The 27,712-nt window shown below is 40.3% G+C and overlaps 2 protein-coding genes across 3 annotated transcripts in view; one reads left to right on the forward strand and one right to left on the reverse strand.

Moving 5' to 3' along the window:
* side-II (sidestep II) overlaps positions 1-27,712 on the reverse strand; it is a 75,304-nt gene that overhangs the window by 17,149 nt on the left and 30,443 nt on the right. For both annotated transcript variants that reach the window (XM_044395106.2, XM_070211703.1), the window contains exons 3-11: positions 23,884-24,010; positions 21,018-21,135; positions 18,854-18,947; positions 18,620-18,733; positions 18,062-18,265; positions 17,035-17,180; positions 14,149-14,293; positions 3,058-3,188; positions 1,623-1,782 (exon numbers count right to left, since the gene is read on the reverse strand). In XM_044395106.2, coding sequence (XP_044251041.1) covers positions 1,623-1,782; positions 3,058-3,188; positions 14,149-14,293; positions 17,035-17,180; positions 18,062-18,265; positions 18,620-18,733; positions 18,854-18,947; positions 21,018-21,135; positions 23,884-24,010 — 1,239 coding nt within the window. The remainder of the gene's footprint in view (positions 1-1,622; positions 1,783-3,057; positions 3,189-14,148; positions 14,294-17,034; positions 17,181-18,061; positions 18,266-18,619; positions 18,734-18,853; positions 18,948-21,017; positions 21,136-23,883; positions 24,011-27,712) is intronic.
* Positions 5,045-11,904, forward strand: LOC108069714 (protein strawberry notch homolog 1). The gene is made up of 3 exons (XM_017159922.3): positions 5,045-9,019; positions 9,435-10,617; positions 11,045-11,904. Exons 1-3 carry the CDS (start codon positions 5,170-5,172, stop codon positions 11,583-11,585), a joined length of 5,574 nt encoding a protein of 1,857 aa, XP_017015411.3. The 5' UTR covers positions 5,045-5,169; the 3' UTR covers positions 11,586-11,904.

A 27,712-nucleotide genomic window follows, 5' to 3' on the forward strand; every position in this document is an offset into this window, starting at 1 on the left:
CTGTAATGTCTCGGCTTAGACTCATCATCCAAGTTATGCATTCAACTGACTGGGAACTGCGCTCATGTGGCTCAATCAGCACGGAATTTAATCCCAAATTTATGACGCACTGCAAAAAATCAGAACTAAAACCAAAGGTTGCCTAACTCTTTTGTAAACAATTTTTAAAATAACAGAAAAATTAAAGAGTAAGCTTGCTAATTTTTTATAATGTTTTGTACGAATATTTATCTCAAAGAAATTAAAATCAATTTATGTTAAGCCCATAAAATGTTGCAGAAAATTCAAATAACTGCTTTAAGTTTGATTTTAAAATAGAATATTAAATCAGATGTATCTGATAATCTTGTCTGATAAATAGGGCTTTTACTCTTATTTAGTTGGTAAACTAAAATATTTATAAAAAAATTTAGCCATTGGAAGTTTTTAGTTTTGCTGGGATAAGAAGCAAACAAATTGACAGCAATTTGTTGGTGGAAATGTCTTCCTTCTTTTGATCGAATTAAGCTTAAGATTTATCAATTATATTTCTCAGTGCCGAAAGTGCAGAAGAAGCCTCGGCGGAGAGACAGTGGGAAAGGAAAATCCCGGCACTGGGATGATGGCGGCGCACTCCATTTAATTTATGGCTCGCAGCAATGCGCCTGTCAAAATATGAGTGTCTGTGTGCGCAGTACTTGAGCTGGAGCGGCAATTTGTATGGCTCAGAACTCAGAACTCGGGGAACTGGTGGAAAAAGCAGCATTGCTACATAGAGCTACATGTGTATCGCTCAGAAGCAGCTAGACTTAGCCAGTACAAGTACCAAGTGCCAGTACCCCCGGCTCATTACAACCATCCTCATCATAATCATCATCATGATCATCGTCGTACTCCTCATCAGGCCAGGCGTCTCTGTCAAATTGCTTAAATTCGGCGAAGGATTTTTTGAGGGGGCAAGGGAAATGCCGGGGAAAATTCGGCTTCATAAGTTGCGAGCGGCAGCAACTTTTCGCGGGCTGTTAAATTGAAGCATAATTCCGCCTGCAGTTGCAGCTGCCATGAAATATGGCCAAAGCCAACGCGTGTGGCAAGCATATGAAATTCGCAACAGCGCTCTCTCCAGACAAACGAAGAAGCCAAGCTGAAATGTTGTATTTATGCAAAAAGCGGAATGAAAAATATATATATTTTTTCAGCTTTTTTTTTCTGTAGCCTTGACGTGCAACTGAGCCAAGACTGCCGTCGTTCTGAGTTGTAAAATGAAAACGGACGGAACACACACAGTACGAAAACAGGGGAAAAAATATATAAATAAAAGCAGCCCGCCCCGGAGAAGAAAAAGGCAAATTGCAATACATCAAATGAGTCGTGGCTGTTTGGAGGGTGGAGAAAGGGGGCTTAGTACGGGGGGGTATATATGACAACTGCGACGGCTGCAGCCCTGACTTTATGATAAGAAACCAGAAAACAGACGAGCTCTCCTCCGAGTTTCGCAGAACGAATGCAGAATGCTGCATTGCCAGATAGATGACGCATTCAAACAAAGTGCCGCTTGCTGCTTGGCAAATTTATGCTTAAAATCGCTGATGCATCACAGTTTCTGTTTAAAGGATTCGCTGGCAGGAAGAAGGACTACTCACATTTCACCCGCAGTGGCAGCTGATTGCTGACCGTCTCGCCCTCGTCGTTGATGGCACTGCACGCATAGTTCCCCGCATAGTGCTTCGTAATCTTCTGCAGTACCAGGCTCTGATTCGAACGGATGACCCGGGCGGATGTATTATGCTCCAGATGGATTCCCTGCGAAAATTATGAAATTTTCATGTGTAATAATGTAGGGAAAATTAATTACAAACAGGCATTTTTCACTGGCTGTAGTGTCATAAATATTTTAGGTTCATAAACGTTGCTGGGTGGCTTGAAAATAATATAAGGCGACATTTTTTTTTTGAACAATCTGATATTTATAGTATTAAAATACGGCAAGAAATTTTAAAAATATATTTGCGAGATGCAATAAAACATAAACAACTTAAAATAGCGAATTTTCTTGAACTATTCATTTATTTCCTCACTTTTTTAAGATCAATTGTTCTCGAAATCAAGCGTAGTGTTCTTTACTTGGATTTATTGAAAGGCAAAAATTAATAAGTTCATATGGAATTTCCTATTGATTTATTAAATTTACTTTATTAGTTTATTATATATTCTATATTTCATGGCACTTTTTTTTGGGTGCATGGCTATCGAGTTTACCATTAGTGTAATTAAACACCATTCAACTGAATTTTAAAGGCAAATGATATGCCAAACCGCACTAAAACAATAACCAAGGAACACAATCGCTGATGCATTTACCAGAATTAACTTAGAGTCCATTGTTTTGAATTTCGCAATCTGTAAATCTATACGTGAAACTGAACTAATGCAGCTGCCCAACTATAATCCGTTCTAAAACCACTCGGGTTCGAATTTCAATTTGCCAAAATCCGCTAAGCGCATCCGAAAGGCAAAAATTCGCCAACATGGGTTATTCCCCAGTGGAGGAGAGGAAGTGGGCTGTCGGTTCGAGATGTGGATGTGGATGTGGATTGTGTAGGATGAGGATGGGAACTTGGCCTGAGTGATTGCCAAGCGACTGCGGATTGCAGTTGAGCGACGGCAAAATCAATGCCGCAAATCCCAAAACTATTTTACCCAAAATGGCAGCCCAACCCATCGCACCCAACCCCACTCCTTAGCAAAGAGACCACGAGAATTGAAATGAGCAAATGCAGATTCGGATTCAGATTCAGAACCATGCATCGGGACATGGGACACAGGACACAGGACAACGCCGACTAACGGAGGAACAGCCACCTCAACGCATACGCAACCTGCCATGTTATTGACACTTAACCAGGATAACCAGGACTCCAACAGCAAGGAGCCAGCCAAGCAGATGCCTTTCAGGGATTCCAGCCATTCAGTGGTTTGGGCCGGATCCAAATTGGTCCCCGTCCCCGGTTCCATCTATCCATCTGCCTGGTTCACTCCTCACTCCTCATTCCTGGCCAAACTCGCAGTTCGACCTACATTATGCAACCACAACAGTTTCCGCCATTGAGGATTCGATTGTACGTGACACTCGAAGTAAACATCGTCGCCTTCCTTGATATCATCCGGTGTCAAAGTTGAGCCCAAGCGTAACGTCACCAGGGGAGGATCTGCAAAGAGGAGCAAAGAAGGTAGTCAATTAGCCATTCATCAGGTGGTGATGGAAATCAAAGGGTAATCAAAAACGGATATTGAGTCTTACAATTAAAAAACTAAATGATTAGAGTATTACAAGCTATGAAGTTTATAATGCAAATAGTCTCCTAATATGTACGTAATTTGGTTCCAACATGTTACGTCATTTACTTTTATTTATTTTTTTTTATTTTTATCCAAAAAGTTAATAAATTTAAAAGGGAATTCTCCCTCAGCTCTTGAAATTTATTCTATAAATTAGAAATATTATAGGAAGCACTTTGTAACCTTTTTACTTAAATATTAAAAAAATATTATTTAAAATAGTAAACCCATACATTTATTTTTTTTTTAATTTAAAATCTTTTAAAAATATAAATGGAAATTAAAAAAGATTTTAAACCAAAATCCCTTTGGTATATTCAACTTCTAAACTTGCTGTTTCCATACATCTTCCGGTTCCGCAGCTGACTTGTCATCGTCCCCGGAAAATCCCGCCCTCACTGTCATGATCAAGCTTATTTAATAGTTTTTGCAAATATGAGCGATTTAGAGCAATAACTGGAACAAAGTGAAGCATCAGCCGAGAGTTATGAGGACATGGCAACGACATCCCATCGCCATCGCCCATCGACCGCTGTTTGCCAACATGTGTTGCCGCTTAAGTCGTTTGAATTTGCTTAACGAGCCACAAACTTTGCGACAAACAGAGGAGCCTCAGGACAAGGACAAGGACCAGGAAAGGACGAGGACCAAGACTAGGACCAAAACCAGTACCAGGAATAGTAGCTTTCTCGAGAAAGGGGCAAAAACAGGGGCAAACAGGGGGACGCACGTGCCAGCCTTAATATTGTTGAGTTATTGGCGGCCAAAAACCAAACGCCGACAGTCAAGAGTTGGCCAGAACGGGGAACCCCAAGCAAAAGCCCAAACCCAAAATCAAACACCAAGCCAAAGCCAAAAAGTTCCCTTCCGCCCTGCTGAAAAACTTTAGAATGGCCTGGAAAACTTTTGGCCCAACTCTTGGGTGGCATTTTACTCGCCGCCCACTTATGTGTAAGTCGCCGTTTCTCCATTTCTCCACTTCTCCGTTTCTCCGCTTCTCAGTTTCTCCAGTCAGCGTCTGCCAATCAGGCAAAGTGCCCAAAGGGCTGTGAAAACTCTTTCGCTGGAAAAGTCGCGTCGCGCATTTCCGCACACATGTTGCAGGCCATTTTTGTGATTATCATTTACCGTTCCCGGCAAGGATACCGTTGCCCCCTGACCCCTTTTTCCCACCCTTTCCCCCACCCCAAAACCCGGTTTCTTTGGCCCAAAACGACCATCGATCGATGGCGGAACGGAAGTCAACGGTGGCGCGGAATTTATGTGCCAGCAAAGGCTGTTGTATTATGGCTACTGCCTCGCGGGATTCGCCAAGTCTACAAATATTAAAGATGTTTTGGCTGCGAAATTCAAGAAACTTTTTCGATGCTTTGAATAAATTGTTGTATGAGGGCATTTGCTTCAAAATCTGTAGGCAAAATTTAAAGTCGATATTGCCCATTATAATTTTAATAAAAGTTTGATTGCATATTGTTATAAACATTATAAATTTTGAAAAAGTAAGACACAAAATATTAAGTAAATTTGTACTGAAAAGGAATACATTAAATATACAGAAAGTTTGATTATTTCAATTAATTAATGGTGATTTTTATTTCTCAGTAACGATTGTTATCGGTACCAAAATTTCAAACCATGTAAGCTTTGATGTGTACTTTTTTGTGAACTAGTTCCAAAATTAAAATCATAGTAGGCCATGAAACATGTTGTCATTCGAAGTAAAAAAATTTTCCCTCAGTCAGTGAGATTCCTGTGCACAAAAAACAACGAAATAATTATAATAAATATTAAACTAATAAAATCTGAGATTGTTAATAGATTATTATAATAAAGTATTGTTAATATAGTATAATGCCACACAAAAGAAGAGTGGCTCATATCAAGAAAGACGTTAATGACTACGTAGAACCGGAGCCGCCTGGCAGACGAAAAATTGGAGCCACAAGAGTGCCAGCACGATGTCAGAGCCCAAGAAACTCGCGCAATCGCAACGATATCTCTCCAAGCGGCAGCGAGGAATATGTAACCGATCCATATGCCAAAAAGCCAGCACAGAAAAGGCAAAATCCGCATGTAATGACAGGAAAGGCAGGGAAATTGGATACGGTGCCAAGGGGAAGGCAACAACAACAGGCGGCAGCGAGGGGAAATACCAGGGTTACTCCAGAACCTTCGGATAATTATCCGCGACCACAACGAGGTGCTCTACGCGATACTACAGACAGTCGAGTCAAAACTCCAGAACCTTCGGATAATTATCCGAGACCACTTCAAAGACGAGTCAAAACTCCAGAACCTTCGGATAATTATCCGCGACCACTTCGAAGTCGAGTCAAAACTCCAGAGCCTTCGGATAATTATCCGCGACTACTTCAAAGACCAGTCAAAGCTCCAGAGCCTTCGGATAACTATCCGCGACCCCTGCAAAGTCAAGTCAATAAAAACGATGGATCTAACTCGAATTCATCGAGGCGTTCGAGATCTAGCCGTTCAGGCTTACAAAAAAAAGAAGAAGATACGTCTAAAAAGTATGTTAATTGTACAGAAGAACCTAAAACTCCCGAATTTACCGGCTGGACTAATTTTGCCCCGAATATTAATGTTGAGGAAGCGGAGCCACCAAGATCCTCCAAGCTATGGACAGACCCCAACGTAGTAATAGAAAACGCTATAGAAGCAAGAGAATTGGAAAAGCAAGGCAAAAGCTCAAGGGCCTCGGAAAAACAGGCTGCGGAGGAGAAAACCAAGAGTACCCGACGATCCACAAAGAAAGTTGCTGAGCCCGAACCAAAAAGTAAGACTACCTCTTCGGAATTGCAAGGAAAAACTAGCTCAAGTCAAAAATGTTCGACTTACTCAAATCAAAAATGTTCTGCTTCGTCCTTGAAAGCGGATGAAAAACCGAAATCAAGTCAATCCACGAAGAAAATTGATGAACCCGAAACAAAAACCAACTCAAGTCGTGATACCAAGAAAAGGTTATGCCCAGAATCGAATAATTCCACAAACATGTCTGAATCGGGTGGGGATAAACGTGGTCGGAATTCCACCTCAACTACAAGTTCTAATTCCAAAGCTAAGCCCAAAAATTTGGATGATCAAACGGGTAAAAAAACCCAATCATGTATAAGGGTGGCAAATTTCCCGAAAATTCCCGAAGATTTGATTATAAAGAAAAAGCCAAGTCCAGAAATTCCCCCTATAAAGCAGGAAAAAGATCTACAAGATTATATTAAAATGGAAAAACTGAGTCCCGATGACAAGGACCTGAATTATCACCCGGCGGAGCATAATAGCTCTGATTTACACAATGTAGTCAAGTCAGAGCCCCTTTCTCATAGCGATTACGCCGATATAGAAGCAGATTTGGAGAAAATGTGCCGGGAGGAGAATGAAATGATGAATAAAACAGTCTCCGTAAAACAGGAACACGATACTGATAATCCGTTTATCGATAACGATAAGGAGCAGAAAGACGATGTACAGGACGAGATTGACAGACGTCTGAAAGCCGAAATGGAGTCCATGTTCGCATCTTATCAAGAAGGAGGCAGCCCACCATTAATAAAGCAGGAACCATCTTATAAAGAACCCTCTCCCCCACCAGCTGATCCCAGTAAAGTCGATGCTGATATGGACGCTCGCCTGCAGGCAGAACTCAACTCTCTACCCATGATAAAAAGGGAGATTGAGATTCCATCTAGTGCACCACCACCTTCTATACATTATCTGAAACCGATAATCGGACCACCCCAAGTGGCACCTACTAAACAAATCGTGAATCCTCCATCCGTTTTTACCATGACCCCTCAAGTGGCCACCAATCAGTTTCGCACCCTGGCTCAAGTTCCGAATGTCACGCTATTGAAGGGCGTTCGAGGGGAGAATATTGCCGTTCAAATTACCAGAGCTCCCGATGGTCTCATCACCAATGCGGAAGTGGTGCCGCCTTCCATGGGTTTAAAACCCAGAGAGAATTTCACGGCCAGTCAATTGCATCAGATACTGCAGAGTGCTCAACCCTATTTGGCCCTGCCTGTAACTCTAAAACCGGGAGACATTAAAAATGAACCGCTGAACACCAGGGATATTCCAGGAGTATACCCAACACCCGGAGAACAGCAGGTGGTCGAGGACGAGGAGGTTGACTACGAGGAAATCGGTGTGGCCGATACCTTTGCCGCCTATTGGCCGAGTAAGTTGAAAGTGGGCAGGGCTCATCCCGATTCCGTGGTGGAAACGGCCACACTATCATCCGTGGAGCTACCCGATATCACCTATAAATTGGATCTCCCCCCGGAGACCACCGATTGTCTGAGTGCCCTGCAACTGGAGGCGGTGGTCTATGCCTGCCAGGCCCACGAGCAAATCCTACCCAGCGGTGAGAGAGCGGGATTTCTTCTGGGCGATGGAGCTGGCGTGGGAAAAGGTCGCACCATTGCGGGTATTATCTACGATAACTACGTGAAGGGCCGGCAACGTGCTCTCTGGATCTCCGTCTCCAGTGACCTCAAGTTCGATGCGGAGCGAGATCTGGCGGATATAGGAGCCCATGATGAGGTGCGTGTGGCGGCCATTAGCAAGTTCAAGTACAGTCGCATATGTTCCAATGAGAATGATAACTTTACAAAGGGTGTGATATTCTGCACCTACACGGCACTCATTGGGGAATCGGTAACGGCCAATTCGAAGTATAAAACCAGACTGCGACAATTGATCCACTGGCTGGGCAAGAATTTCGAGGGGGTGATTGTGTTTGACGAGTGCCACAAGGCCAAGAATTTGAGTCTGATGAATGTGGGCAAGTCCACGAAGACGGGAACTACGGTTTTGGAACTCCAGAAGTTGCTACCAAATGCAAGAGTGGTCTACGCCTCGGCCACTGGGGCGAGTGAACCGAGAAACATGGCATATATGGTGAGATTGGGTCTTTGGGGTCAGGGAACCGCCTATCCGGAGTTCTATGAGTTTGTAAATGCGGTGGAGAAGCGCGGCATCGGAGCCATGGAAATTGTGGCCATGGATATGAAACTCCGGGGAACCTACATAGCTCGTCAGCTGAGCTTTAAGGATGTGAGCTTCCGCATCGAAGAGGTGCCCATGGCCAAGGAGTTCCGAAAGTGCTACAATTTGTCTGCCGAACTCTGGGCGGAAATAAATAAGAAATTCCAGAAGTCCTGTCGCCTAATGTGCGTCGAAAATCGGGTGCAGAAGATCATCACCTGCCAGTTCTGGTGTGCCCATCAGCGATTCTTCAAGAACCTGTGCATTGCCTCCAAGGTAAATCATGTGGTCAAGATGACCCGCCAGGCCACCCGAATGGGCAAGGCGGTGGTCATTGGCCTCCAGTCGACGGGGGAGTCACGCACCCTGGAGCATCTGGAGCGGCATCACGGGAAGCTTAGCACCTTTGTGTCCACCTCCAAGATGATCATTCAATCATTCGTGGAGAAGCACTTTCCAGCTCCGAAACGCGACTCGTTTCATCATCTTCTAAATACGGGTGAGTTCGAGCCGGAAGCAAGATCTCGACCGCCGAGACCCAAGAAGGCCAAGATGAATCCCGACTGGTTTGACGATGACGAGGATGCCGAGGCGGGGGACAGCGATATCGAGATGTACGAGAACACCTGGAACTCGGAAGAGGAGAAGGGGAAGGCGGGACGAAAGCGACGAGGACGTCCTCCGAAGGTGGACAAAGGTATGTTAATATACGTAGAAAGTTATTAGATGCCTGTAAGAATACTTTACCGCGAATTCTTTAGGAAATTTAGTGGCTATATTGACCATGATGTCACAATTGTCAGTTTTAACCATCTAAACGCATACACAAATTCTTCATTCTTATACAAAATAAGACCGCGAATTCTTCAGAATATTTGCTAGTTGTAACCATTGTTTTATATAAGTATTCTTAAAAAAAAAGATTCCTCAGAATAAATAGAGCCAATGTCGGCCATCATTACATATATTCTACCTCTTAACATTCTTTTACAATAATACAAAATTTTAAAGCGCGAATTCTTTAGAACCATTAAATAATTATTATTAATGCAGATCTCTTATCATTAGTTATATTGAAGAACTAAAAGTCATTTAAAATCCCCTATAAACAGTGGAGAAAATCACCATGCAGGAACGCATTCTGCAGCACCTTTGCAATAATATGAGGGCCCAGGACAATGATGGCGAACCCACCTACACTTTCGATAATACCAAGCCGCAAAAGGCGAATATTACGGAAAGGGACGTGGAACGTTGTATCTCTTCCCGTGAACAGTTGCTCGATAAGATTGAGGTGCTGGGCAGAAGGCTGCCGGCCAATACGCTGGACAAGCTAATCTCAGAACTGGGCGGAACCAATCTGGTGGCCGAGATGACCGGTCGTCGCGGGAGGGTAGTGAGAACCGAGTACGATGGCTACAAGTACGAGTCGCGTTGCGATAACGAAATCTCAATGGATTTGGTCAATTATCGAGAGAAGCAGCGCTTTATGGACGGCAGCAAACATGTGGCCATCATTTCGGAGGCAGCCTCCAGTGGTATTTCCCTGCAGAGTGATAAGAGGGTTTCGAATCAGAGACGTCGTTTGCATATCACACTGGAACTCCCTTGGAGTGCCGATCGAGCCATCCAGCAATTTGGACGCACTCATCGTTCGAATCAGGTCAATTCACCGGAATATGTGTTCGTGATCACCGATTTGGCTGGCGAGAGGCGTTTTGCCTCGACGGTGGCCAAAAGATTGGAGAGTTTGGGAGCCCTGACGCAGGGCGATCGTCGTGCCACCGATGCCCGCGATCTCTCGCAGTTCAATATCGATAATAGTATCGGTCGAAGTGCTTTGGAAGAAGTGATGCATCAGCTGACCAGCGATAGGCCACTGGATCCTGCGCAAATACCGCAGTCCTATGAGGGGGACTTCCTATACGACAGCAAAGTATCGATGGCCGGCGTGGGAATGCTCAATGTGCGCGAGGAGAACAAAGTGAAGGTCTTTAGTGTGGAGAAGGATAGTAATAATATCTCCAAGTTCCTTAATCGCATTCTCGGCTGTCGCGTGGAGGTCCAAAATGCCCTCTTCAAATTCTTCCTGGACAAGATGTACTCACTGATCATGCAAATGAAGCGCTCGGGACGCTTCGATCTGGGCATTCTCGACCTGGATGCCCATGGGGCCAGTGTGAAGTCTATTAAGCTAATTAGATTCATTAGGAAGCATGCCACAGGAACTGCGGCCACCGAACTGCACACGGTCATCGTGGAACGGGGCATGCCCTTCGAGACAGCGCTGGCCAAGTAAGTAGGATTTTTAATAAATATTTAGAAAAAAATATAATTGAAGTTTTAAAAACTTTTCTCTCTTAAAACACAAGATCTATCCAATTTCGGATAATCAAAATCGAGATGAAGTGCTCTCGTTCGATAAATCCAATCCAAGACGACTTGCATCTCCATTTTAACGCTTACCTCATCTCTAAAGACAAACCTGAGAGAATTTCGTCTTGACTTCTAGAACATTTCTTCTCGAATTGTCCAACTAAAAACATTTGATCCTCGCTTTTTCCAATTTCAAATTATCAATCCAAGACGATTTCCATCTGCATTGAAAGACTCACCTCAGCCCGAAAAACAAACCTCACAGTACTTTCGCCTTGATTTCAAGAACATTTTCTCGGTCTGAATTTTTTGCTGTCTGGCTAATATATTAAACCCTCCTTTTTAGATACCGAAAAGAGGGCCAGTACGATCACGACGGCTTCTATGTACTGCAGCAGTTGCGTCACAACAAGAACTCCTCTATTCTTTGCCTACAGTCGCCGTCCAATGCGGCGGATGGGTCGACGGGAAAGATAAATCTACAAATCTACCGACCCAACACGGGACCCCAAGTGCGTTTGGAGACCCTGAGCTCGATTTCATCGCGATATGTTAAGGTAACGCCGGAAGAGGCCCGCGAATTCTGGCTGCTGCAGTACGATTCCTGCTTGAATATGTGCTCCCACGTCTACTGGAATCGCATCTGCCCATTTTCCGTGGGCTGCGAAGTTGGCCTCCGGGTGCGGAAGTATCATGTGCTTTCCGGTCTAATGCTGCCCATTTGGGACAGGATCGAGCTGATAATCGAGAAGAACGGCCACAAGATCCAGATCATACGCGTGAAGACCGATGTGAACAAGAAGATTGTGGGCACGGTGGTGCCGCATGCCGTCTACGATGCCCTGGTGGCCGATTTGTCCTCGGACTCCATGGTGGAGAGCCAATAAAGTGACGGTGCCCTCACATTCTATTGCCACTTTAAAAATATCAACTCAAATTGTGGCATTCAAGGCAATACATGTGTGCGGAGCGAGCTTTCGCTTTTTCAAAATGCCAGGCACGCTCCACCAGATCCAAGGGCTCCTCCTCCATCCACCGAAGAGGAGGAGGAGCTGCTCCCCCAGTGTTCCCGGTCATAAACAATGGCCACAAAAGCACATACGGCAAGACACTTACAGCTCGTCTGCGTGCGTATGTGATTCATATGTATTGTCTGCAGTGCTGCGGGGTCTAATAAATTTACACAGAAAAAAATAAACACTACAAGCTGAATTTTTAATTATTTAATTTGTTCCACAGATGAGGGAATTTTTATTTAGACTAAAATATATATAAAAAAAATATTTTTCGCGTTTATACACCCAAATAAATATTTAAGATTTTACGATTTTTTAGGCAAATAGAAAAAGTTGATTTCACCCAAGGAATTTGTTCTTCCAAATAAAGAAAATTTAATAAATTAACAACCATTTTTAAGAAATTAAAGAGCTCCAAAATTAAACTCCAAATTAATGGCCACTTATTAAATCTGCGTTTAATATTTTTAATATAATTTAATATCTTTTAACATTTTTAAAATATAATAAATAATTTTCATTTACATTATTTCTGATTTTCTTGAATTTTTTGTTAAATAAAAGAAAGTAAAAATGTCAAAAAATAATTAAGTAAGTATTTATTTTGACAGTGTCATTTCTTTTCCAGTTCTGCACTCTTGGGGGAATCTGAACAGCGTCTGTGATTGCATTGCATGTTCTGTCTTGTTTCCATTGCTAGGAGACCGAATCCGAGACCAACTAAGGCTGCCCCTCTCGGTTACATTATAAATTTTAAAACGAGTCAGTCGCTTACACACTGCGCACACATGCGCGATATAAACAAAATTATACAATGGCAGTTTTTGGAGGACGAGGATTGGAGTATGGAGTATGGAGCATGGAGTATGAGATGGGCAATGTGTGGCATAAAGCATGACCAAATGGCCTTGGCAAATGTCGTGCCTAAGGAGCCAAAACGCAGTTGGCATAATAACTCACGCGTGATGCAGATATCGTATTCTGGCAACAACAACAAAGACATAAAGAAGCCCAGGCATATAAATTCAGTCTGTACCTAAATTAGAACAAACTGGAATTTATATCTGCTCATGTGAAGTGGGCGATGAGGATAACTTAAAAGAAGTTATGGCAAGCAAGCACTTCCTTTAAATTTAATTTAAGTTAATTTCTTGTATTTTGTATTTGTGGTTTTTAATTTCTGCAGCTGTTTTCCATAAATATTTATAACAATTTTATGTTATTTAAATGGTCCCTAAAAATAAAATCTGTATTGGGAATCACTTGAATTTATTTTAGTTTTTTAATGAAAACCTTTCTTTTTCTATGTAGGCTTTCGTTTCTTAAGCTCTTTGAAGTCTGAAAATCGTGGAAAAAATTCAAAAGACTATTCATGAGATTTCGGTGAATAAAAAAAACACAGTGCCTGCCCCAACATAAGAATTTTCCCCAAAAACACACAAACATTTGGGCGCACTCTTATGTGTATATGGCTACGTGCCGATCATAAAGTTTATTTGCGCCAACGTGGCAACAAAAAACAAAAAATAACACCGTCAATTGCTTTAACGTGAGCAAAAACAAACAAATAAAAAATAATATTCTAAAACATAAAATATGAGCCCCGAAAGTATGTGTGGGGCATAAAAAATATAATCATATTACGCCTATATACACACACATCTACATATATGCATATAAGGACAGACGGAATTTTGTAGGCGTAACCAAACATTTTTAGCAGGGAGAAGACACATCACAGATTGAAGTAACGAAAATATTCATATTTTAAGAAATGAAAAGCAAAGAAATGCTATTACGTGATGCCCTTGGAAACAGAACGAAAAAAATGGGAAGGGAATTTTTTTGGCCACGTTAACCATGGCGTATACGTAACGACTCGTTTTTCCCTTTGCACTTTACGATGTCCGCAGTTTTTTCCGGGCTTTGGGAATACGAATTGAACTGGCTTAAAGCGGGATTTACAATTATTGAGAGTTTGCAGGTGAATAACCACTTTACGGGCTACTTTGCAAACTTATTTGTTGTATTATTTATTTTTATTGAAACGGGGCCGCAGCCAAAGTCCTTCATTTAATTTAAGCGACTGCCATACATTTTGTTAGCCCACATATTTCATTTGGGCTCCCTTTTTTGCACTGCGAAACGCCACAGTGTTTTGGCCCTTTGGCAAATTATTCACAATTTGTCATTTGTCTTTGATTTATTTGCATTTTAAAGGCTTTCAACGGCAAGCGATGGCGATGGCGACATCGCCGCCGTAATAAATTTCAGCCTGGTCTTGTTCGGAGCCCCGGACTGTCTACCTTTTGGTAGCTGTCCTCGCTTTTTCCTTCTTCCTTCGGGAAGGTTTCCTTCTCCTTTCCTCCTCCCTCTCCTTGCCCATTTCCATTTCACTCATACTTTAGACTTAAGCGCAATTTGTAATACTTACAAACGACATTCAATTTCCACATGGTCTCCAAATACAGGCCATTCACATTTGGATTTTCCGCACGGCATGTTATCGATTTGCCATCGTCGTCTGTGGTCGGCACAAAGCTCAGCTCGGAGCGTGTCGAGTTCTTTGATATGTCGTCCTGCAAAAAAATAAGAAAATGTTTCTGCATTAATTAAGTTTTCCCGAACCGAAGCAGGGAACCTTGCCTCGAGTCAAAGTTTCCTTTTCTTTGTGTTTTCTTTTTTGTTTGCAAATTTGTGGAAATATTTTATGTTTGCAATTTAAAATTTATTGGTATGTTTGCTCGGGTTTTATGTGGGTGTGTGTGTGCTCTTGGGGTATTATAAATTTAATGACAGACAGGCAGCAGGGACACCAACAAAAGGCGTCACACCAACAATTAGTTGAGCTTCGCTCGCCGCCATATAGTTGGTATATACATATATGGCCATAAAGTGCTTCACCCTCGATTCCTCCGCTTTGTTAGCAGAGTTTACACATTGCTCAAATCGCTGGAAGGCAAGGCCTTTGCCAGAAATGTGATTTGGTGCTCGGGTTATTGGGTGCCGGGGGTGTTAAAGTGCTGGCAGTTAGCGGCAATATAAATCCTTGTCTTTACGGGGGCGAAATATGATCGATTGGGTATTATTTGGAGCGATTTCGGGGCGTTTTAGCTGCCTCATGAAGAGCAGATATAACATGACCATTTAAGTGAAATAATTAGAGATTCAAAAACATTTAAAACTGCATCTAGATAAATTATAAAATATAAGCATTAAAAGAATATGCGTGAAAAAAGTAAAGATAAAAAAGCCGTTTCAACAAATAAGTCAAAAATTTGTAACTGCTTCGAGCTAAATTATAAAATGCGTACCAATAAATTTCAAACCAAATTATGTTGAATAAAAATCTCTGTAATAAAACTTTGAAAACTGCATTGAGATAAATTATAAAATATATACCTACACCCAGAAAAAAAAATTACATTGATTTAAGTCCACGTTCCTTAAATTAAGGAACGATGGACTAAAAATGGCTAAATAAGGCTATACATGGACATAAAAGTTTTCTTCCCATATACATTTTAAGACTACATGGACTAAAAATGGACCTAAGGCCATATGGACTGTTACATGGACTTAAGTCCATTTTTAGTCCATATAGACTTAAAATTTATATGGGATGAAAATTTGTAAGTCCATGTATAGCCTTATTTAGCCCTTTTAAAGCCATTATTCCTTAAATCAAGGTCAATGGACTAAAATTAAGGAAATTTTTTTTTCTGAGTGTATACATTTAAATAATATCACCATATGAACATGAAATTATACCTGACTTTTTTGTTATAAATAAAAATCTAATTCAACGAATAAATAAATAAATTTAACTCGTGATAAATTATTAAAAATATACAAACTAAAATAGGAACTCGTAATAAATCCCTCTACCCTGTGTTAAATAGTCAGTGAAGAGAATTTACATTATTCAACGTATCCCTTTGCATAGGCTATTTCAATTCGTGGGCTAAACTTCTCAATTAGAACGTCTGCGGGGCTTTGATTAATGCCGGAGGGCCCTCCATGGCTAAAACCCACCCACAACCTGGCCAAAAAGGGAGGCAGACACAGACATATATTAGAAACCCCAAAGTAGGGTACGAAAAGGCATGTAAAACATGTGGGATGGCAGGACTGAGGACTGGGAGGGACCTATGCCGCATTACGGCAACTTTATGCTACATGAAAACTACTGAAAAACATTTCCGGTCTTTAAAAAACACTGGGCTGGCTGGCTGGTTGGCCCAGGAGGAGCTGGCCAAAACGGCAAAGCAATCAGCGTGTATGCATATAAGCGGATAGACATGGACATAAACAACGGGCCAACAGACCAAAGAGGCCCGGGCTGTGGATATATGGGATATAGCTAACCAGGACTCCACTGGAGGTCTGGAGGTCCCGACACACAAAAATGAATTGCAACAAAATTGCGCCAAAACTCCCATAAATTTGTCCAAAGTTGAAGAGAAAAAAGCAAAGCAAACAAAAAAAAACGAAAACAACAAACAAAAAACCAGTTTACAAAACCTATTTTTCGGGATACCCTAACTCGAATACAATTTCTGGGCAAATACCTTAGAAAAGGTGCTAAAAAGCTAATTATGAAATAACTATAAAATACCAGAAAATAAACGAAATTAAATTATAAACCATTTATTATACAAAATTAAATAGCATATCTTGGAGATTTTATAAAATAGATAACTTAAATATCAATGGTACGTTTACTTAAAAAAAAAACATTAAATAAAATGGTTGCAAAACACATTTAGTGTAAAATTTATTATCAAAATTTCGAAAAATATAGGAAAAATTACCTCTAGAAAGGTAGGGTGATAAGTAAATCAGAACTGCAGGTTGCCGTTGAAAGGGTAAAGAAAAAAAAGCGGAAATGTGGGTGGGCCAAAGCAAAATGCAAAGCGGACTGGAATCGTTTGTGTATTGTGGAGTTTATATCACATTATCTGTGTTTATTCTAACCAAGTTGTGGGATTGGCTGGGGACCCAGTGGACTAGGGACTAGAGTCGGGACCCAGCTGCGAGTGTGAACCACGCCCAGGGACAACAAGTGGGTTCTGTTTCTGTCTGTCTCTGCACTATATGTATCTGTATCCCAGAGATGGTCTGAGGTGGGTGTGGGTGGGAGGGTTCCGGGAGTTACGAGCTCCGTTTGTTTGGCATGACTGTGCAAACACAATAAGTTATCGAGCTGAACGTGAGTCAGTCAACAGAGGCAGCTAGTTGCTGCGTCAATTGCGGTCACTCCACTCTATGGTAGAGAACCCCCTCCCTATATCTACAGTTATCCCCACACAGTACTCACCTTTGTACGTCGTAATTGCCGTTTTCCCTTGTACCAGGTGATGATGGCATTCGGCCGAGAGCCAGAGGATTCACAGGTCACCTCGTAGCGACGATCGGCTATCATCGAGTTGGGCGGCTCCAGGATTTTCACCACCAGGGGCTTCACTGTAATTGGACAGGCGGAGAACATTCAATTCAATGCAATTGTAATTAAAACTGTTTACCATAATATTTCATGGTCTCATAATTGCAGTTCGTTTTGTACGGCAATCATTTTGGACCCCCCATTTACTCCCTACGTGTTTGTATGTTTGTTAGCCAGTATCAACAACAATTTGTGTCTATTACGACTCGACAGCTCTCAAGTGCTGCACTTCCTGGCAGGATTATGACTTTGTCCGGCCTTCCGATGCCGTGTCTGCCGCTCGTTGATACTGGGCTTCTTGAGCTCCGCTCCTGGCGCATTGTGTTCTAGTTGGATGGTGGATAAATGGACGGTGGATGGAGTGTAAACGAGGCCACGGACGTCTGGGAAGACGGAAACACGAGGGCCTGACATTCGTGAGCTGAACGCCCCCCATCGACAATGTTGCTCTCTCCAGTTAGCATATAATTATTTAATGGCCCTTATAATGCTGCATTTAACCGTATGGCAAGTGTGCGTCGGCCGGAAAGTTTTGCCAAAGGTTTTCCCCTTTGAACTTAGAACCTTTTTCTCACGAAAAACTTATAACTATTTTATAAATTTTAATATGTTCCACATATCTTAACTGGTAATTTTTTAAAATTTTAATTGACTTTTTTGAAGAATTATGTGAATATTTTAATATTTATAAATCGGTACTTCTCCTTAAAATTTAATTTAAAAAAGTTAAGCTAAATAAAAATACTTTAATATCTCAAAGGAAGAGCTTGAAAGAAATACAAATTCTTTAAAAGGGCACTGTAATTATTCTGCACCCTCTTTCTTTTGACACTAAAGTATCTTGTTGGTTTGTGGTTTTCAATTTAAGGCAATGGAACACCACCCACTCGACGCTACTTACGGTGCATATCCAGTATGAAGCTCTTCTCCTTGGGTTTATCTAATTGCGTATTCAGTGCCTGACATGTGAATACGGAATTCAAATCGTTGCGCTGCACCGATGGCCACAACAGACGGTTCTCGATAACATCGCCGGAATTGTGCTCGTTTTGATTGTCGACAAGCAGTCCATTTACGAGCCAACGGACCTGCGGTTGCGGCCGACCTACAGGGATACCGAAACCCAAAAAAAGGGGCAAAAGTTAGTAAAATGCTAGTAAAAACGAAAAATGGTGCAAATTAAAAAGTCAAGCTTGAAAAAATACCACAACCCAAGCCGAAGCCAAAGCCAAAAGTAGTGAAACCCAAAGCAGACTTTGTGATATTTTCATTTGCAGCACTTTTCCTTCTGCGATGTGTTTTTCTTTTGGCTCTTTTTTTTCTTTTTTGCCGGTCAAAGCTTTTAAGGAAATTAACAGGAAATTGTCTAGCCGAGCATACGGATATGGCCATGGGTGTGTGTGTGTACTATATATATTGGGGTTAAGTTCGTCCTTTGTAGTCAGTCAGCTCAACTTACCGCCCACCACACGACAAGTGATAACGATATCATCGCCCTCCTGTTTCGGCCCCAATTGAGTGCCATTCAGCTGACGACCCCATCGGTCCAGGATGATTGGCTGCTCCGGAAGTACTAAAGACAAACACAGGATGTAGGCAAAAACACATGGATAGATTCGTTATTCGTTTTTCAATGCAGCACACACTCTCATGAATCAAATTCACAGTGTTTCACAGGAGGGACAGTACTCACTTATTACTGACAAATTGAAACGGAAACTTTGCGTTTGACTGGTGCGAAAATCCACACGACATCGGTAAATACCCTGATCATGTCGCTTGATATCCTGCAAAAATAGTTGGTAGTAGGTAGGTTATTATTTGTGGTTTTTGTGTGATGCAAGTGGGTAAGGTAAACGGGAAATTAGCATGCACACACATTCGAGCAGAATACCTGGGCTTTTCCAGCCATATAATTTTCAATTATTGCATGACACTTGAGCTTTTGCGGTTTTCACACGAGTGGATTTCAAAAATGTCGTCTGCCATTTTTCCCCAAGAGTCCTTGAGGATTTGTGCAAAATCGGTTTAGTTTTTGGTACATTTTTCTCTTGGGCGTTTGGCTCTTTCCATTCAAATTTAATCACTTATTTAATAATTCAATTGAGACAGGATTTCTTATGACATATTCTGGTTGAACATTTCTCAAAAGCTTCAAATCAAATAAATCTTTTGGTGTTAATTCGCTTGTCTAAGAAAAAAAAAGTGAGCAGAGCTGATATAGTTGTATTTTTATTTTTTATAGAGGTAGAAAAAATTAAAAAAACAATCTAAAAGAAAATACAATTTTGTAATTATAAAGTATATATTTTTGTTTAATTAATTAGGCACTTATAATCTTCAATGCAGTGGAAAATAAAATAACGATATTCGTAAAGGGTCTTTGACCTGCTTTTTTCAATTTCAATCAGACTCTTTGAAAACCCAGCGCTTTGAAGTGATATTGGTGATATAGGGCGTATCCTTTTGCGACAACCACTCATAGATACTCGACTCCTGCAATCGTCTGCCACTCATAAATTGCTTCAAGTTAATTGGCTTGCAATTGAAACGCAATTAAAATTAATTTATAAGGCCCCACCCATGCGCAAACGCAGACTAATTTTAGCACATAATTCATAAGTAACAATTTTTGCAAGACTCCAACACCATTTTCACCTGGCGGATTTACGGTGGCCGCCTCTTCGTGTGCATTTCACATTCATTTCAAAATGCAGCTCGTTAACGAGAAAACCCCCCCGCCAAGCTGCCTGTTTATTGCTTAACTCACTTAAGACCTTAACTAAGTTGGCCTTTAAAAAGTCAAATGCCAGGGCAGGGACAAAAGGCTACACTGATAAAAAAAAATAGTATAGTAAAAATAATTTATATGCCAAAAATACTATTATTTAGAAAATTAAATATAAAACATTTGAGTTGATATTACAAATATTTTAGTCAAAAATGTTTAGAATATTAAAATCAAAGCTGAAAGTCATTAAATTAAATATAATTGTAAAAGTGAATATATCCATATTTCATATTAATAAGAACATAATTTAATCGAGAATTTCATATTAAGATCTTCGCTATAAATCCCTAAACTTAATATAAAAGTTCAACATAAATAATTTTTTCCAGTGCAGGACAAGGAAATCCAAGGCGAAGAATTGAAGTAGCAAACACATTGCATAAGTACAAAGTACGGAATACGGAGTACGTTCGTATGTATCTATGTATTGCATGACAGAAACGCTAAATCAAGTTATCTGTAAACATGCAAGACATTAATAAACATTTCGCGTGCGCCAGGCAATTTAACAACTTTTGATATCTAAATTTGTTTTCCACATTCCACATTCTGTTTCCTCGGCTCTTCTTAGCCATGTTTTCGCCATTGCTGCTTCCGCTAGTTGGTTTTCCCTCCTTTTTTGACGTTTTTCTGGTACGCATTTCAGATTTGTATTTTCATTAAATGTATAACACTCACCGCATCATTGGATTTGTATCGCAAATTGCATTTGTCGGGCCAAAGCAAAAAAAATTGTTTAAAATCTAAATATAAAAGTTTCACTTCCGATTTGTATTTGCATTATTTCAGGAATACTTTGTGCTATTTTTATTTACCAGTTTTTTGCCCACATTTCGACATTTATTTATTTAAAATGTGCATTCATGCTAAACATTTTTTCTATAGACAAATAAGTCTGCCCAGTGGCCCAAAAAGTCTGCAAAGAATGCCGCCTTTCAGGTGCATTTCGATTGAATGCATTATTTAATTCCAGGTAATTTGAAATGTTAAATCCCCGCATTTATTTCATTATCAAGCGCAGGCAGAGAGGCAAATTAATGGGTACCCCAAGGGGTTTGGGACTCACCTTAATTTCCAAGGTTGCTGGCTGCGAGTCAAAATGGAATTTGGCACGTGAGCCAAAAACCTCCGGGGCGGACCAATGTCGGGGCTGTTCGCGGCTCTCCTTATCGCGCACATCGAAGCTGGGGATAGAGAACAGGGAAAACACACGGAAAAACATTAAATAACATGAAGCCTTGAAAAATACCCGCCCATTCGCCATTAATATTTAATGTGGGCGGGCATTCTCGCGAATTAAATCAAGCCCCAAAAATTTCGTCCAGCTCGGGAAATTAATGAAATCCATAGCCAATATAATTCAACCTCCTCTTCTTTTTTGCCCGAAAATTAGCGTAATTTATTTTGGTTCGCTCATTAGGCTGGGTGGAAGTTTTGTGTGTGTGTGAAGCCTGGCAAAATGCAATTTATGCGCTGCAGATAAAAATGATATTTGTTTTGCTTTTTAGGCATTCGCATCTCTCAAATTGTTCTGCACATTTAAGCCAGCACTACTGCATTTAATGGGCTAAGTTTATGCTTCCTCAGAGTTTCGAACTTTCTCGGTATTTAAAAGACAATATACTTGGCTAGTGAAAGATAAAAATAAAGAAATGCAAATAACAAGAGTGCTTATTTAAGGCAAATTTTAGATTGGCTGTATTTCTTAATTAAAGCATTTTTCAAACTTTTCGCAGCAAATAAATAAACAGATAAATATGTGCCATTTTCCCCCCAAGGCGGAAAATCACACTCATTTTCAGCCATATTAATTGTGATTTTATTCATTTAAAGCGAAATTACTTTAAATACCTGAAATATTTGCACCTTTTACATTGGTTAACGCTGAATTTAATTTCATTAAAGAGAAAGCGACGTCAATTAACATTTTTCACTTTGGGCGTGGGTGGAAAAAATTTGAAATCCAGACTGAGGTCTCTCAATCAGAAGAGGTCCTTTTCAGCCACTCCTGCTGTGGCTGTTGCTGTCTCTCTCTTTCACTTTCCACCAAATTGTTGCAGCCACTTTCGAATGTTTCTGCGGGTTAAGCGCCCTTTTGTATGCAACACACAATAATTTATGCGGCAAACCGTCGAACTTGCACTCGTTGCGAATGCAACAACTTAATTGCAGCAGCCGAGGAAGAGGTATTTTGGCCTCCACTCCGACCCAAATTTTATTCCCTGCCTCTCTTTTTTTTCATCCTTTGCGTCGCTGTTTTAATTAAAAACTAAAAAACAGTTGCACTTCGCCTAAATGGCAGCAGCAGCAGCGAGTGCCCAACTTAATAATGGTTCTCCACTCTCCTTTAGAGGAGCAGCCTATGCAGTTGCAGCAAATGTTTATGGCTAAATAATACGCAGCGAGCAGTAGCGCGACTGCATGCAAATTGAGTGTAATAAAAATGCACCGACGAAGGCTGGGTTAATCAGGAAGAGGGTCGAAGGACCAAGGACGAGGAAGGACGGGAGAGAAAGTAAAGTGCACTGACTGATTGAATTTGGAAATACCCTGAAGGCAAATCGAGTTGGCCCAACGGAAAGCGGCAAAGCTAGCAAATTTCATTTTGATGTGTTAAAGGTTAAAGAGGCTTAACGGAATTTAAAAGTTCACGGGGCTACTGGATTTTAGATTTTTTTAATATGATGATTTATATTTACCCTTACTGATTTTTTTAAAATTCTTTTGGTAGAAAATCTTAATTATAATATAAATAATATAAGTTTTAAAGATATTAATGGCTTTTTTGGAAGCTTCTTCTTCTTTATAGATTTACTTCTTATAAACCTTCTTAAATTAACTGAATTTTCTAAAATTGTTTTGGTAACAAAAAAAATATAAGTTTTAAAAATTGTATTTTTTTTAATTATTTTTTTTTAATTTACGCTCTTATAAGCTCAATCTTTGCAAAACACCCCAAGATACTCTAGTCTAAGGCAAAAGCAATTATGTAGAGGAAAAAATCTTTGGTTGACAGCCAAAGGGCGCAACGTGGCGTGAAAATGCCGTGAATGCAATTAGAAGCTAACACAGTGCAGGTTTTCCAGCCGAGGGCCGTCAATTACGGTCATTTTATTAGGCGACCCGAGACTTCGGTTGACCCGTGTGATCTGACCTGCGTTTACTTGGCCATTTTGCCGTAATTTAATCTTTCGGAGTCTTGAATATTTTCGCCCCTGCACATAATTCCTGTGGTTTGTCATGGCCCGAGGTTAATCACTCTAAATTAGGTAAACATAATTAAGTTAATACCCGGGCGCAGACAGAGGGAAAACAAAAGTCAAACAGAAAAAAAAGAAAAAGGAAGGAGAGAACAAAAAAAGCGGAAACAAAAACAGGTGGGGACGCTAAGCTAAATCACACATCCTGCCAACGCACACAAAAACGAAAAAAAGGAAGGAGAGTGGGAAATCATAGCATACTTATGTGAGTTTAGCGCCCCAAACAATTTAAAAACAAGAGAGAACGCTATAGTCGGGTATCTCGACTATCTGATACCCTCAGCTAAAAGAAGTGCGAAGGAAACGGAGATATACCTGCATCAAAGCTACTGGCTCCATCTAGCGGCTGTTTCATATTTGCTCATAACTTTTTAATGAATAGTCCGATTTGAAACATTTCTTCTACATTTTGATAGGTATAAATAAACACAACAACATTGCATTTATACCTTTTCGAAACCTTTAAAGATGTGGGCGCCAGACACCTTTTCAAATTGTTAAATCCTTCTACCTGTTACATACTTCTCCCCCGAATACAATATACCCTTTCACTCCACGAGTAACGGCTATGAAAAGGTAGCAACTCTCGAGACTCTCGTTTGCATTTAATTATATGTGTGCCCAAGCCGAGACAATGGACCAATTGAGACCTCTCGGGACTCTCTCTCTCACCTATAGAGCGGTATGCCGGCGTTATCGCGGAACCAGAGCACCATATACACATTATCCAGTGGCTCGGTGATGGGGCAGGGCAGTGACACTGATTTCCCCTCGACGGCATCAATGTCCTTCGTTTTCACTGTGGTTTTTCGGTTCCACGTTCCAGGCAAATTATGTTGTCACGGGTTTTTTTTTTGCGTTTGCGGTTGGTCAGCATCATCATGAAAATAGAAAATAAATGCGTAAAATTTGTTAATTAAATGTTCCATTTCTCTCTTCACATGCGTGGCTGGCTGGTTGCCTGCCTGCCTGCGTTTCGAGTAAAGCTTTTAGCAATTAAATGTTGATGGCGGCTTAATTCCTACGTAATTACAAATGCGTAAATTTGAGCCGTCCTTTACTTTATGGCCAAACACCCGAAACCCCCCAAACATTCCGTTTTCACCCATTGGCTTAGCAAACTGCCTGCGGGCGGCCATGTTTATTTATTATGCATGTGCAAATGCGTGCACCAGCATTTTATTTTTTCCTCTTTGGGTTCGACAGGCTTTTAGGGCCTTTTATAGGATCAAAACTTGCAAAGCTTAACAAGGCAATGTTAAAGTTTATGGAGGGCGAAAAATAACATCAACGGAATTAAAGCAAATACAGCTGCTTATATAGACAAGCTGCCTTCCATTATAGTAATTAAATTGCATAATATGTATGTACTTCTTATGGATTATAACTTTGAATCTTTGTTTAGATGTTAAACAGTTATTTCATTTGATTTTGCTGAAATAAATTACTTACGTAGCTAAATATTTAAAATCATTTAAAATTTATACAATAAACCAAAATATTATTCTTTTGACATTTAAAATTTGAATAACTGCTCATAATGTATTTACACATTTTGAAATTAAGCATTAAACATTTTAATCACATAGACACTTAAAAATGTTTTTTATTTAAATCCATTTTCTCTAAAAATAACTACCTTTTTTTTACAAAACACAAAATTTTAAGAACTAGTTGACGTATCACTGCATTTATTTATCTTGCTAAGTCAGCAGAAATTTAATTGTTTCTCTCTTAAATTTTCCTATTTTATGGCTCTATGCGTCGTTTTTAGCTGCAACAACATTTTGGCATTGAATCAAGCCGCACAAAAGCAACAAAAACAACAATAGCTGTCACATGTGCTGCGGCTTTCTTGTTGTTGTTGCTCTGCCTTCCCGCGTCAACTCATATCAAATGTGTATAGATAAAAAGTATATATAAATATAAATAAAAATGTCTGCGCTGAAAATATTTCGCATCATATCAAAAGCAAAAGAGGCCATAAAAAATCGTTGTAACATCCTTCAAAACGCCTCCCTACCACCCTACCCACCTCCTAAGCCTAACCCCCTTCCCGTTTCTCTTTGGTTTTTCCGTTGACTTTATGTGTAAATATGAAAAAATGTCATTTTATTGCCACAATGCGTCGAAATTTTGTGAAAATTTATTGCGCATACGCAACGTTGTACAATAAATATGCGCTTAAATGCCCCCCAAATGTATGGCTATGTGTATGGGTGTGGGTGTGTGTGAGTATGTTTTATGCCCTGCCTGTTTGCTTAGCACTGCCGCCTTTTGTGGACAAAGGCTGGCTCACAGCATCGCAACCAGCAGCGATTCAGACGAAAAAGAAATACTTGAAAATCGTGGAAAAACATGCCAACGCCTCTGGCAAATTGCTAGAGTTTCTTTGCCATATTTCTGACAGATTTTTGTGCTTGAAACCTTGGCTAATGCCAAATTTTAATATTTAAAAACGGGCTGAAAATTGCATTGACCATTCATGAACTCTCCAAAGGAAATTTTCGATTGTATTCTTTTAAGAAGAGGAGGTCAGAAGAAAGTTTCATTTATTTATGATTTAAATACATTTATCACAACATAGGGTTAAATGAAACAATTAAAAATTCTAAAATCAGTTATATAAAGCCTCAAAAATTTTAAAAATGTATAGGATTGTTTTAAATTTTTTTCTTAAACGCATTTCCTTAAAAATTACACCTTTAAAAATAAACCAATAAGTTCCAAAAAAGTATAGAAAGGAAGATTAGAAGCATGTTCTATAAATTTTTGATTACAGCACATCGCCACAACAACTTTTCATTGCCAATTTGAAAATAAGTAGTAATCAGTAGTTTCATGCATTACCTATTACACTCAACAATTGGCTTCCCATAACATTTTGGATCCATTAGTTTGACTTTTCCAACTCCTTGGACTGCCATGCGTTTTCTAGGTGATGGATATGCTGCATCAAAGGCTGCATTGCTAAACGCCTGGAAACTGAAAACGGAAAACTGGAGACTGGAAACCGCTCAACCCTTCCCTGGCAATTTTCAAAATTGTCTACTCTGCTCGACTGTCTGTCGCCTTTTTTGGCTGCATTTTTGTGTCGCCTTTGGTTTTTGGCCTTCACTTAACTACGGCAGCCAGCTCGACAGCTCGTGCATGTTAAAAGCTATTTAAATATGCTCTCTTTGAATGCCTTGATTGGCTTACTTGGGCTCGGGCTCTCTCGCATTTCGCATCTCGGGATGCCATTCCCCTGACCTCCAACCCCTACGACCCCTGCCACCACCCCCTTTTGGCCTCTTTTGGCTTGACTGGCGTTTGGTTTGCGTTTGCTTTTGCCTTTGGCCCGCCTTGACTTGGCTGCTCACAAAAATGGAAAGAAAAGCCAAATGAAATAACAACGAGCATAGATGGAAAAGTGAAGTGAAGTGCTGGAGCTGCATAACCTTTTTGCATGAATTAACCCCATAACGACCAATGAGCATTGACGGCTAAAGTGATTTTGCTTATCGAGATCAAAGAAAGCGATTATCAAAGGGGTTTGGGCAAAAGAAAAAAAAAGAAAGCCAACGAAAACGTTAAAGCGAAAAACGTAAAAGCATGGTTTTCAAGAGAAAACTTTTAAAACATTTTTATGATATTTTTTCAAACTTTTTTTCCATTTTTTCTACGGTTTATTATAATAATATTAATAATTTATTTATAAGATAAGTAAGTTATAAAAAAGTTAAAAATATTTAATCACATTTACATCAAGACAACCTTAAAGATTTTTTCTAAAATTCCTATTAAAACTTCAGGCTTCAATGGAAATACCAAAATTAATGCCAAATGGCCATTTATCTGAAAGCTGACAAATTGCAGTATTTGATTGCATTTGGTAACCTCATCTTTTTCCAGCAAAATCCGGCTAGTCTAGGGTTAAACTAACCTCAATCAGTATCAGCCACCGCACATATACATACATACAGTCACTAGACGCAACAGCCACCGCAATGCCACGCCCCATCACATACCAGACCGTACCGCCCCCGCCACCCGGCCACGCCCCCTGGTAACACCCGCACTCAGAAGCTTTCTGGTGATGCAATTTCAAATGCAAAACTTTAATGGAATTTTGTGTTGGCTGTGTGTGCTATGTGTGTTGCATGTGTGACAATAGTTTTGCACAACTTGACGCTCTCGCAACTTTTATGTCAAATGCATTTTGCACATATTTTGTTGCATATTTCCGAGTGCAGGGGTGGAGTTGTGTGGGAATAGAAGTCCTCTGGCACGAGGATTAACTTCATGTCAGCCTGTCTAATTGATATTTAACAAGGAGTCTCTCGACGCCCAGTTATTTCTAGTCGCAGACTTAATTGTCGAAGGACCTCGAGCCCTGCAATTACCTTTAATGCTAAACTTAACCATGACGCAACTACCGAACCTACTTTCTACTTTCCCTGCAACTCAAACTCCAAAATGTGGGTTATTTCCTTTTTTACTGTACTGTTTTTACCATATT

Source organism: Drosophila takahashii, chromosome 2L (assembly GCF_030179915.1).
Source record: "Drosophila takahashii strain IR98-3 E-12201 chromosome 2L, DtakHiC1v2, whole genome shotgun sequence".
In the NCBI taxonomy this organism is placed as follows: domain Eukaryota; kingdom Metazoa; phylum Arthropoda; class Insecta; order Diptera; family Drosophilidae; genus Drosophila; species Drosophila takahashii.

Excerpts from the sequence above, each read along its gene's own strand:
- LOC108069714 (XM_017159922.3), top strand. The coding sequence starts at position 5,170 with ATGCCACACAAAAGAAGAGTGGCTCATATCAAGAAAGACGTTAATGAC. Across the intron at positions 9,020-9,434 it reads TCCTCCGAAGGTGGACAAAG|TGGAGAAAATCACCATGCAG; the intron begins GTATGTTAATAT and ends CCCTATAAACAG. Across the intron at positions 10,618-11,044 it reads TTCGAGACAGCGCTGGCCAA|ATACCGAAAAGAGGGCCAGT; the intron begins GTAAGTAGGATT and ends CCTCCTTTTTAG.